The sequence below is a fragment of the Scyliorhinus torazame genome, chromosome 5 (assembly GCF_047496885.1).
Source record: "Scyliorhinus torazame isolate Kashiwa2021f chromosome 5, sScyTor2.1, whole genome shotgun sequence".
In the NCBI taxonomy this organism is placed as follows: Eukaryota; Metazoa; Chordata; class Chondrichthyes; order Carcharhiniformes; family Scyliorhinidae; genus Scyliorhinus; species Scyliorhinus torazame.
Window position 1 is genome coordinate 287,717,424 of NC_092711.1, and position 12,660 is coordinate 287,730,083.

Sequence of the window (12,660 nt, forward strand, 5' to 3'; positions counted from 1 at the left end):
GGGGATAAGGTGCAGGTGTGGACCTTGGGTGGGGTGCTCTTTCCAAGAGCCGGTGCAGACTTGATGGGCCGAATGGCCTCCTTCTGCACTCCCACAAGTCCCGAAAGACGTGCTGTTAGGTAATATGGGCATTCTGAATTCTGCCTCCGTGTACCAGAACAGGCACCAGAGTATGGCGACTAGGGGCTTTTCACAGTAACTTCATTGCAGTGTTAATGTAAGCCTACTTGTGACAGGCATTAGATTACCCAGCCTAGGCGACTAGGGGCTTTTCACAGTAACTTCATTGCAGTGTTAATGTAAGCCTACTTGTGACAGGCATTAGATTACCCAGCCTATCACATGAAGTTCCGTCAGTAGTCTAGTCAGCCTGGAGACACATGGATCCCAGAGAAGTCTCCTCCCCCTCCCCTCCCCCGCCTCCCATCCCCGCCTCCTCCTCCCCCTCCCGCTCCCTCCCTCCCCCTCCCTCCTCCTCCCCATCCCTCCTCCTCCCCCACCCTCCCCTCCCGCTCCCTCCCCTCCCGCTCCCTCCCCTCCCCCTCCTCTCCCCTCCCCCTCCTCTCCCCTCCCCCTCCCCTCCCCTCCCTCCCCCCCTCCCCTCCTCCCCCCTCCCCTCCCCTCCCCTCCCCCTCCCCTTCCCCTCCCCTCCCCCTCCCCCTCCTCTCCCCTCCCTCCCCCCCCTCCCCTCCCCCTCCCCTCCCAATATTGAGACTGACTGGATTTGAGGAGATGTAAAGTGTAGCTGATAGCACCAATTAATATTGGAGCCAGTAGACATGACTTGCAAAATGCCAGTTAATGAAGTGAGTATTCGGCAAGAGATGTTTGATGGATCTTTGACTCCATGTGCATTCCGAGTCTCTTTGATGTAGCTCTGATGTAGCTCTGAAGCACGTACTTCTCTTTCCAATAGCACGCAACTGCAAGAGGAACCAGCTGACCATGGAGCCTGACATGAGACTAAAGTTATCCCGCATTGAACAAGAACCTCAATGGTATCTCATCAGGAGGAGTGCTATTCTTCCCATTAATTCCATTGAGATTTTTTTCAGGTGGCATGTGAAAGTAGGTGGTCACATGGTCTTTTGCCCTATTTAAGTGGCCCATGCACAGAAAAAGCTTGAGAACCACTGCGGTAGAATAGTCCAGTCTAGAGAGAACAAAGGCATGAATGAAGGTTTCAGCGTCAGATGAGCTGAGGCAGGGAAGGAGTCAGGCAAAGCTGTGGAGGTGGAAATAGATATTCTTAGTGATGGCACGTGAATGGTCGATATCACAACTTGGTGTCATATATATTCTAGTCTATCCTTGCAGTTGTCAGTGAGAGGGGTGAGGTCTGTGTTGGGGAACAGAGTTTTTCATTTATTCATTCAGGGGATGTGGGCGTTGCTGGCTGGGACATCATTTATTGCCCATCCTCGAGTCCATTTAAAAGTCAACCACATTGCTGTGGATCTGGAGGCCCATGTAGACCAGACCAGGTGAGGATGACAGATTTCCTTCCCTAAAGGGCATTAGTGAACTAGATGGGTTTTTATGACAATCAACACTGGTTTCATGGTCACCTTTTTTAAGACTTTGAATTCCAGACTTTTTTGTTGAATTCAAATTTCACCATCTGCCATGGCAGGATTATAACCCAGGTCCCCAGAGCAAGACTGGGTCTTTGGATTACTAGTCCAATGACAATACCACAACGTCATTGTATCCTCTTTGTGATGGGGAATTAAAACACTGGTTTTGTCTTCTCAATATTTAATTGGAGGACATTATTGTTCCTGCAGTACTGGATGTTTGACAAACAGTCCGATAATATATCAGCAGCGGAGGGGTCGAGAGAGGTAGTGTTTAGGTAGAGAGTTAGAATTCGTCAGCGTACATGTGAAAATTGGCATTGTTTCAGATGACGTTGCCAAGGGGCAGCATGTTGGTGAGAACTGGGAAGGATCCAAGTATGGTTCCTAGGTGATACCAGAGGTAATTGCAGAAGCAGGCGACCTATGATTAGAGAGTTAAGAATGGAACCAGGCGTCTGCAGTTCCATCCAACTGGATGATAGTGTAAAGGGAGTGGAGGAGGTTGGTGCGGTCATGAAAAAGGCTACAGTCAGGTCAAGAGGAAGAGGAATAGTTTGCCCTTGTCAATTACACAGGCTGTCATTGAGAGCTATATCCCTCCAACGCAATTTCATTGCAATTAAAGTTCGTCCTTAAATGCCTCCCGTATCCCAATAATTTATTTTAAGAGGTATGGTTCTGTAGCAGTCGTCCTGCCTCAAGATAATTACAGTAAAATACCTGAATATCTGTGTCTCAATATATTGATAACTGCAGCACTGACTGTCCATTGATTTATGAGCTTTTTCATCTGCCTCGACTCCCTGTAGATATTGACACACTCCTGAGATCCTCTTGTTTTAATTTCTGAAAGATGGTGTCAGCTACCCAAAGGGAAACAGTGCTGTTATTGTGGAAAACGCTTTCAACAGAAGTAAAGTGTTAGTGAGTCACCAAATCCAGAAAAGTCCAGAAATTTGATAACAGGCTGGCAGAAATCTGATCAGAGTCCCCTGGGATATACTCACGGATTCCATTTTAAAACCTCTGATCTAGGTATAGTAATTTGTTCATGTCTCTTTGATATACTTGACTCTCAGTACTTTGGGAATTAGGAACGGTTCCAAAATCAGCTCCAGTCAGCAGTGTCGTCATTGTACTTATCTTGAACTGAGCAAGGTTGATGGTTCCTGTTTCTTTTTCCCAGCACCATGTATCGTACTATTATTTCTGTTTCAAGCCCAAGAATGCATCCTGCCATGTACGATGAATCTGTGCTTTAGTTGCTGGTGAAGGAGTTGACTATAAAAATTTTTTTGCAGCTGGAGATGGAAATTGAGAGGGTTTCAGAAGCTTACGAGAACCTGGTGAAGTCATCTTCCAAGAAGGAGGCCTTGGAAAAAGCCATGAGAAACAAGTTAGAAGGTGAAATCCGCAGACTTCATGACTTCAATCGCGATCTAAGAGGTAAAACATATCTTAATGCTTCAGTACAAATAGATGTTAATCAAATGTCTGACGTTTAGAGTAAACCTGAGTGATTCTTTTGGATTTATTCCTGCTAACAGAAGTACTTTAAAAAAAAAAAACAGAATTCAATGACGTTAACCGATGAATGAAGATTGATCAAATGGCCTCACTTATCTTTCTATGTGTGTTCTGTTTTTCCTCCCTGCATTTGCTCTATTTGTTTTAGTCTACTACCATCACCACTCGGTCATGCTCTGGGCTTTATTTATTCCCTCCTGGTGTAGCTTCTTTTGCTTCCAACAATAGCAGATTTCATTTACTTAGGTTTCGCTATTTTAAGGTCTGAAGTGCCTCACAAAATGTGAAGACCGATACCAACAGAACAATGTTACCAATGGTTTGATTGAAGTGCTAGATTTGGAGAAGAATTTTGAAGGTTGCAGAGGAAGGTGGCAAGGTTTAGGGTGTGTGTTCCAGATAGTAGGACTCAGGCGACAGAAGCGTTTGTTAGCGAAAGAGGAGTGAAAGGAGTCTTCAAAGAATATCAGATCAGAGTGGTAATTCAGGGAATTAGTTACACCAAAGATTGGAGATAGGTGGGTAACTGTAAGAGGGACTGGGAAAAAACAGTCAGTGCAGGGATCCCCTGCGGTCGTTCCCCTGAGAAACAAGTATACCGCTTTGGATACTTGTGGGGGGGACGACTTACCAGGGGTAAGCCATGGGGTACGGGCCTCTGGCACGGAGTCTGTCCCTGTTGCTCAGAAGGGAAGGGGGGAGAGGAGCAGAGCATTAGTAATTGGGGACTCTATAGTCAGGGGCACAGATAGGAGATTTTGTGGGAGCGTGAGAGACTCACGTTTGGTATGTTGCCTCCCAGGTGCAAGGGTACGTGATGTCTCGGATCGTGTTTTCCGGGTCCTTAGGGGGAGGGGGAGCAGCCCCAAGTCGTGGTCCACATTGGCACCAACGACATAGGTAGGAAAGGGGACAAGGATGTCAGGCAGGCTTTCAGGGAGCTAGGATGGAAGCTCAGGACTAGAACAAACAGAGTTGTTATCTCTGGGTTGTTGCCCGTGCCACGTGATAGTGAGATGAGGAATAGGGAGAGAGAGCATTTAAACACGTGGCTACAGGGATGGTGCAGGCGGGAGGGTTTCAGATTTTTGGATAACTGGGGCTCTTTCTGGGGAAGGTGGGACCTCTACAGACAGGATGGTCTACATCTGAACCTGAGGGGCACAAATATCCTGGGGGGGAGATTTGTTAGTGCTCTTTGGGGGGGTTTAAACTAATGCAGCAGGGGCATGGGAACCTGGATTGTAGTTTTAGGGTAAGGGAGAATGAGAGTATAGAGGTCAGGAGCACAGATTTGACGTCGCAGGAGGGGGCCAGCGTTCAGGTAGGTGGTTTGAAGTGTGTCTACTTCAATGCCAGGAGTATACGAAACAAGGTAGGGGAACTGGCAGCGTGGGTTGGTACCTGGGACTTCGATGTTGTGGCCATTTCGGAGACATGGATAGAGCAGGGACAGGAATGGATGTTGCAAGTTCCGGGGTTTAGGTGTTTTAGTAAGCTCAGAGAAGGAGGCAAAAGAGGGGGAGGTGTGGCGCTGCTAGTCAAGAGCAGTATTACGGTGGCGGAGAGGATGCTAGATGGGGACTCTTCTTCCGAGGTAGTATTGGCTGAAGTTAGAAACAGGAAAGGAGAGGTCACCCTGTTGGGAGTTTTTTATAGGCCTCCTAATAGTTCTAGGGATGTAGAGGAAAGGATGGCGAAGATGATTCTGGATATGAGCGAAAGTAACAGGGTAGTTATTATGGGAGACTTTAACTTTCCAAATATTGACTGGAAAATATATAGTTCGAGTACAATAGATGGGTCGTTTTTTGTACAGTGTGTGCAGGAGGGTTTCCTGAAACAATATGTTGACAGGCCAACAAGAGGCGAGGCCACGTTGGATTTGGTTTTGGGTAATGAACCAGGCCAGGTGTTGGATTTGGAGGTAGGAGAGCACTTTGGGGACAGTGACCACAATTCGGTGACGTTTACGTTAATGATGGAAAGGGATAAGTATACACCGCAGGGCAAGAGTTATAGCTGGGGAAAGGGCAATTATGATGCCATTAGACGTGACTTGGGGGGGATAAGGTGGAGAAGTAGGCTGCAAGTGTTGGGCACACTGGATAAGTGGGGCTTGTTCAAGGATCAGCTACTGCGTGTTCTTGATAAGTATGTACCGGTCAGACAGGGAGGAAGGCGTCGAGCGAGGGAACCGTGGTTTACCAAGGAAGTGGAATCTCTTGTTAAGAGGAAGAAGAAGGCCTATGTGAAGATGAAGTGTGAAGTTTCGGTTGGGGCGATGGATAGTTACAAGGTAGCGAGGAAGGATCTAAAGAGAGAGCTAAGACGAGCAAGGAGGGGACATGAGAAGTATTTGGCAGGAAGGATCAAGGAAAACCCAAAAGCTTTCTATAGGTATGTCAGGAATAAGCGAATGACTAGGGAAAGAGTAGGACCAGTCAAGGACAGGGATGGGAAATTGTGTGTGTAGCCTGAAGAGATAGGCGAGATACTAAATGAATATTTTTCGTCAGTATTCACTCAGGAAAAAGATAATGTTGTGGAGGAGAATGCTGAGCCCCAGGCTAATAGAATAGATGGCATTGAGGTACGTAGGGAAGAGGTGTTGGCAATTCTGGACAGGCTGAAAATAGATAAGTCCCCGGGACCTGATGGGATTTATCCTAGGATTCTATGGGAGGCCAGGGAAGAGATTGCTGGACCTTTGGCTTTGATTTTTATGTCATCATTGGCTACAGGAATAGTGCCAGAGGACTGGAGGACAGCAAATGTGGTCCCTTTGTTCAAAAAGGGGAGCAGAGACAACCCCGGCAACTATAGACCGGTGAGCCTCACGTCTGTAGTGGGTAAAGTCTTGGAGGGGATTATAAGGGACAAGATTTATAATCATCTAGATAGGAATAATATGATCAGGGAGAGTCAGCATGGCTTTGTGAAGGGTAGGTCATGCCTCACAAACCTTATTGAGTTCTTTGAGAAGGTGACTGAACAGGTAGACGAGGGTAGAGCAGTTGATGTGGTGTATATGGATTTCAGCAAAGCGTTTGATAAGGTTCCCCACGGTAGGCTATTGCAAAAAATACGGAGGCTGGGGATTGAGGGTGATTTAGAGATGTGGATCAGAAATTGGCTAGCTGAAAGAAGACAGAGGGTGGTGGTTGATGGGAAATGTTCAGAATGGAGTACAGTCACAAGTGGAGTACCACAAGGATCTGTTCTGGGGCCGTTGCTGTTTGTCATTTTTATCAATGACCTAGAGGAAGGCGCAGAAGGGTGGGTGAGTAAATTTGCAGACGATACTAAAGTCGGTGGTGTTGTCGATAGTGTGGAAGGATGTAGCAGGTTACAGAGGGATATAGATAAGCTGCAGAGCTGGGCTGAGAGGTGGCAAATGGAGTTTAATGTAGAGAAGTGTGAGGTGATTCACTTTGGAAGGAATAACAGGAATGCGGAATATTTGGCTAATGGTAAAGTTCTTGAAAGTGTGGATGAGCAGAGGGATCTAGGTGTCCATGTACATAGATCCCTGAAAGTTGCCACCCAGGTTGATAGGGTTGTGAAGAAGGCCTAAGGAGTGTTGGCCTTTATTGGTAGAGGGATTGAGTTCCGGAGTCGGGAGGTCATGTTGCAGCTGTACAGAACTCTGGTCCGGCCGCATTTGGAGTATTGCATACAGTTCTGGTCACCGCATTATAGGAAGGACGTGGAGGCTTTGGAGCGGGTGCAGAGGAGATTTACCAGGATGTTGCCTGGTATGGAGGGAAAATCTTATGAGGAAAGGCTGACGGACTTGAGGTTGTTTTCGTTGGAGAGAAGAAGGTTAAGAGGAGACTTAATAGAGGCATACAAAATGATCAGGGGGTTGGATAGGGTGGACAGTGAGAGCCTTCTCCCGCGGATGGATATGGCTTGCACGAGGGGACATAACTTTAAACTGAGGGGTAATAGATATAGGACAGAGGTCAGAGGTAGGTTCTTTACGCAAAGAGTAGTGAGGCCGTGGAATGCCCTACCTGCTACAGTAGTGAACTCGCCAACATTGAGGGCATTTAAAAGTTTATTGGATAAACATATGGATGATAATGGCATAGTGTAGGTTAGATGGCTTTTGTTTCGGTGCAACATCGTGGGCCGAAGGGCCTGTACTGCGCTGTATTGTTCTATGTTCTATGTTCTATGGTGAGGTACACATTCTGGCACTTTGGGTGGACGAATTTGCTGAAAAGTCCAAAGACCTGACGGTGTAAGGTGAGTTGTCAGAATCATCGTCTAACATCTCTCCAGCAACCATTTTTACAGCCTTGCTTTTCTGAAAAGTTATCTGCAAAAGAAAAATGCGCAGTTCTGGGGAGAAGGTGGAGAAATGGTACTAGATTACTCATTCAGAGAGTTGGTGCAGACGTGATGAGCTGAATGGCCTTATGACTGTAACAAGTCTGTGATTAAAAATAGTCTTAATTACAAATGATGATTCTCATGCTCCCCCGCCCATTATTTTTTGCTCCTTCCATTACTACTTTAATATTTTTACATGAATTAAGACTTTATTGCATATTAGCTGTTCAAAACGTAGCACTTCCCTTACCTACATGCTGCTATACTTTGAACTCACTGCATTGTTTCTGAGTTGCACACACTGTGACTCATCATTAGATGGCCAGGATAGAGTTTTGAGTAATATTTATAAAGCACCATCAACATAATATACACAAAATTTGAGACAAAATATTTTGAAAAACAAAATGACATACATACTGAAAAGTAGGTGTGAAGGGGAAGTGTGAGACAGGGCATAAAACTGGATTTTCAGATGAACTCATAGGACTGGTATTCAGTAATGTCGACAAGCAAAAACGTGTAATGAATCTTCCAGAGGTAATATACATTTCAGTAAACCTGCTCTAGCAATGTTGCAAAAGAGCATCATATTCTTGCGTAATTATTACTTGCGACACAGTGGTGGGACAGAATGCTCATTTGGAGGGACTGTAAAGAATTTTAATTGCACATTTACACGTACAGCAACTATTTAAAAATTGATACCACTTGGCAATTTAGAAGACCGAAACACCATTTTGCTTTGAGATCTTTAAAGACCAGGAGCTTCACATTTTCAAGTTGATCCTCCTGATGTTTTGGATTATACTGCAGCCGTATGAGTTAAACTAGGTAGTCACTAGCATATATGCCATCAGAACGTTTTTGTTAGATTCCAGTTTGCAACTCGCTTCTAGGAATCCATTAATATGCAGTTTGAAACTTTCCGTGGAATTTTTGCTTGCTGTACTTCAGTTGTAATTTGAGCGTACTAGGTTGGCTGGCATTTGAATTGACTTATCTACAATAGAGGAACAGCTGTAAAGTGCATTTATACTGGAAAACAACATTGGAAATGGTTCTGCACTTATGGCGTTGGCTTCCATTGCTGTGGAATCTGTCTGTTTATAATGCGGAGAACCATTTACAGTGATGAATTTATGTTTAAACAACTGCAATTCCAACTGCATGTACATAAGTCGTTTTATGTCAATTACGTAGGATATGTGGCACAGAAACCAATCCAACTAGTCCATGCTGGTCAGGTGACTTCTCCATTGGCAGGATTCTCTGTTCCATCTGCAGCTCATCCCTGCCCGTGGGTTTCCCAGCGGCGTGGGGTGGCTACAATGGGAAATCCTATTGGTCAGTCGTGGGAACGGAGAATCCCGCTGTCAGTGATGGCACCCCCCAAGAAACACACGACTGGGGAGGTGGAGAATTCACCCCGGTGTTTATGCTCACTCGAGTCTCCACCTAACGTTTCTCATCTAAATCTACCAATGTAACAATGGGCGGGAGTGCCCGGCCCCCCGCCGGGTCGGAGAATCGCCGGGGGGTGGCGTGAATTCCGCCCTGACGCCAGCTGCCGAATTCTCCGGCGCCGGTTTCGGGTGGGGGCAGGGATCGCGCCGCGCCGGTCGAGGGCCATTGGCAGTGGTACCCCACGGTGGCCTGGTCCGATATCAGGGCTCACCGATCTGCGGGCGGGCCTGTGCAGTGGGGGCACTCTTTCCTTCCGCGCCGACCTGTGAGGCTCCACCATGGCTGGCGCGGAAAAGAAACCACCTGCGCAGGAAACACGCCGGCGGTTCTGCGCATGCGCCAACTTCCGCCAGCCGGCGGTGGCCCTTTGGCGCCATTTGGCGCGGCGCCAATCCCTCCAGAGCTGGCCTAGCCCCCGGATATGCTGAGGATTCCGCAACTTCCGGGCGGCCCAACGCCGGAGTGATTCTTGCCGCTGGTATGGGCCGCCGGGCAGTTGTGGAAGAATCCCGCCCTATATATTTCCTTCTCCCTCAAATGCTTGTCTGGCTTCCTCTTAAATGCTATACTATTTTCTTCAGCTACCAATAATGCACAAAGCTGCTTTGACAAAGGGTCATCTGGATTCGAAACATTAGCTCTTTTCTCTCCCTACAGATGCTGCCAGACCTGCTGAGGTTTTCCAGCATTTTCTCTTTGGTTTCTTCAGCTACTCCTTGTTTTAGCGAATTGTATGCTTTTCTTCCGAATTCCCTGTTCGATTTCTTATGACTATCTTATGTTGATGGCCATAATTATGCTTAAAAATGCAAACAAGCTTAAAATATTGGCTAGCTGTAAATTACAACTATAAATGTGATTGATCTGTTCTTATCTTTCAACTCTGTTCATATGGATTCTCTTTTTACTTGCTGATAGCTGCATCTTTTTTCCACTGAAATTGTTATCCTGAATAAATACAGCTGGTCCACCCTCATTTTCTGCTTCTATCCTTTTTAAATGTCTTATACCCTGGAATGGTAATTTCCAATCCTAATTTTTCTGTAACCATGGCTCAGCGAACCAGTGAACTCTGAATGCAGGTGAGACTGCAGCAAAGCTACATTTGCAGTGACACCAGCGTGCAAAGCAGCTATTTGAACAAGTCTACTTTCAAAATACCCAAACCAGCTTGCCATAGGAAATTGAGAAGCCATACGTTTCAGCTGCTGGTGAAGTGGTGCTTCTCTCCAAATGCAAGCAAGCTAAAAATAATTGGTTTGCATGGTCTTACTTAGCACTGACAGGGATACAGGCACCAGATCAATTGGGCGGGGGGAAAAACCCTGCAGAAGTCTCCTGCTTTGGGAACTAATTTGTTTGGTTTCCAGTGGCTATGTGTATCATTGACACCAGAGCTGTTTTTTCAGAACCACTTCAGAAAATAGTTCTGCAATATACAAATGCTCAAAATTGCACTTTCAGAATTCTGACCAGCTCTTCATTAACATTCACTTCCCCTCCAGGCTTGGGTGTTTAATTTTCTTATGTTCTGTGGATTGTAGATCGACTGGAAACTGCTAACAAACAGCTCGCTGTGAAAGAATGTGAAGGTTCTGAAGCCAACCGAAAAGCTATCGCTGAGCTCATTGGGCAGAGTAAGTGGACTTTTCTTATTGGACCTCCGAGAAACGGCCATTTAATTCAATAACCAGGGCGACTGCTAAAGCCTGGGAATTAATCCACAATAATTTAGCATCTGAAAGGATTCTATTCTGACTTTGTCATTGGCCTTTGAAGTTGGAAGTTGAATGTTGTCATCGCAAAGCTGAGTACATACAGTAAAGTCTTTTGTGACCATTGCTGATTACCTTTGGCTTCACTTAAAGGGGCATCAATCCTCGAAACAATATGCTGCAGAAACCTTTCCTCAGCCATTGCTGGCTGCCAGGTTGTGCAGAATGAAATGTGGTGCATTAGTCTCTATACATATTCTCCTGCATGTATCTCCGATTTCATTGAAATTTTGTATTTTAGTTTTCTGGAGGGTATATAGATAAGTTGTCCCTTTTACTTATATTGTTGTCCTCTCTTTATCTGACTGTCCTCCTGCCTGGAGCTGCGAGGATGGATGTCGGTCTTTTTTCTGGACTGCTGCCATTATCTGATTCTAATCAGTCACCACAAAGATGATTAAGGCTGCCCACATCTGCCCTTTTCCTTTGATCTACCCTGTCTTCTGGGAGACAATACACTACTCAGCATGGCTCAAGTTGAAATTACATTTGCCCTGGTTCTGTTTTGCTGTACGTCGTCGTATTACTGGTTATTTATTGTACTATTGACTGTTGATGTTGCAGCTGCATTTCACGTTCCTCTATTGTGCTAAAGTGGTGACGGAGAAATGATGGATGTAATGTGATCTGATCATGACTCGTAGTCCAGCCTCTGATGACTGCCGTATTTTCTGCTTCGTAAAAATGCAGGCAATATTTTGGAATTTGAATAGCCTCGGCAGCTCTGCAGTTAATAGTTTCTATTTAATTGACCGTCACTCAAATTTTAGTAAAGCAAAATAGTGTGTGAGCCTTTCATGCCACATGCCATGTGCACTTGAGCTGTGAACAGTATCTGCAGTTGCAACGATAAATTCTCTCCTTTCATTTGGGTGATGTTGGGGCATTCTGAGCTGTTGAAATGCTGCCACTAGTGAGAATGGTTTGTGGTTATGAGTTCAATTAACATTTTGTGATAAGCTCTTTATATGATGGCGCACGTATGGCACAATGTAAAGTTGCATTGGGACAACTTTACTCTTCCTGTAGCTAAGTGTGTTTTTTAAAAAATAAGCCTCGTGACAACACTTACCCATTTCTCAAGCATGTTCTAACAAATTATTCCCTGATAACTTACTCTTGCATTAAATTCCGCTGCCACCAAGAGTGTTGCCATTTTCAAATGTGTAGCTTTTATTTTAAAAAATCATAATCACATCTCTACTAAATTTGGCATCATGTACTGGATTGTGTCTAAGAATGTCTGCTTCCTTCTTTTTTTCCAATTAAGGGGAAATTTAGCCAGTCCAATTCACAAACCCTGCGCATCTTTTTGGATAGTGGGGGTGACACTGGGAGAATGTGCAAACTCCACACGGACAGTGACCCGGGGCTGGAATCGAATCTGGGTCCTCGGCGCTGTGAGGCAGCAATGTTAACCACTATGCCGCTATGCCGCCCATGTCTGCTTCATTCTTTTGGGGGAACTTATTTTCTTCAATTACAGCTCTCTTGACACCCATTCTGGTGTAATTCAATTCATTTAACTTCTTTAATCACACACTTGCCTCCTAAAAATACATTTTTGTCATGGCATTTTGGGGGGAAAAAAGGCTTAAAACTGTTTGCTTCATAACTGCATCATTATAAGTCAGGTAAAGCAATGTATTCTCAGCCTGAGGCTTATCTGTGTTAAATGTGTACGTCTCTGAATCATAGATTTTAAGTGTTGCTCAGAATTTCCATGCATGAGTACGGTCAGAACTTCAAGGCATTCCCACACCAATGAGGCTGACAGTTTTAACCTTTGAATCCCCAAATGCTCTGCCCTTTATTTCCAAGAGCAGTGCCTCTGGAATGTGCAGTGAGCTTTGATGTGCAGCAGGCACTCTTTCTCTGTTAATGATGGTGTCCCAAGCTTTGCTTTGTGCGAGGGGAGCTAATCCAGTACACAGTTTAGTAGAATATAGGTGGCCAAGTCGGGAGGCAGT

The 12,660-nt window shown here is 45.4% G+C and overlaps 1 protein-coding gene across 4 annotated transcripts in view; it reads left to right on the forward strand.

Annotated features, from left to right (window-relative positions):
* The window catches only part of amot (angiomotin), a 186,424-nt gene that overhangs the window by 126,144 nt on the left and 47,620 nt on the right, over positions 1 to 12,660 (forward strand). For all 4 annotated transcript variants that reach the window (XM_072505694.1, XM_072505697.1, XM_072505698.1 and 1 more), the window contains 2 exons: positions 2,882 to 3,026; positions 10,460 to 10,552. In XM_072505694.1, the coding sequence (XP_072361795.1) occupies positions 2,882 to 3,026; positions 10,460 to 10,552 (238 nt within the window). The remainder of the gene's footprint in view (positions 1 to 2,881; positions 3,027 to 10,459; positions 10,553 to 12,660) is intronic.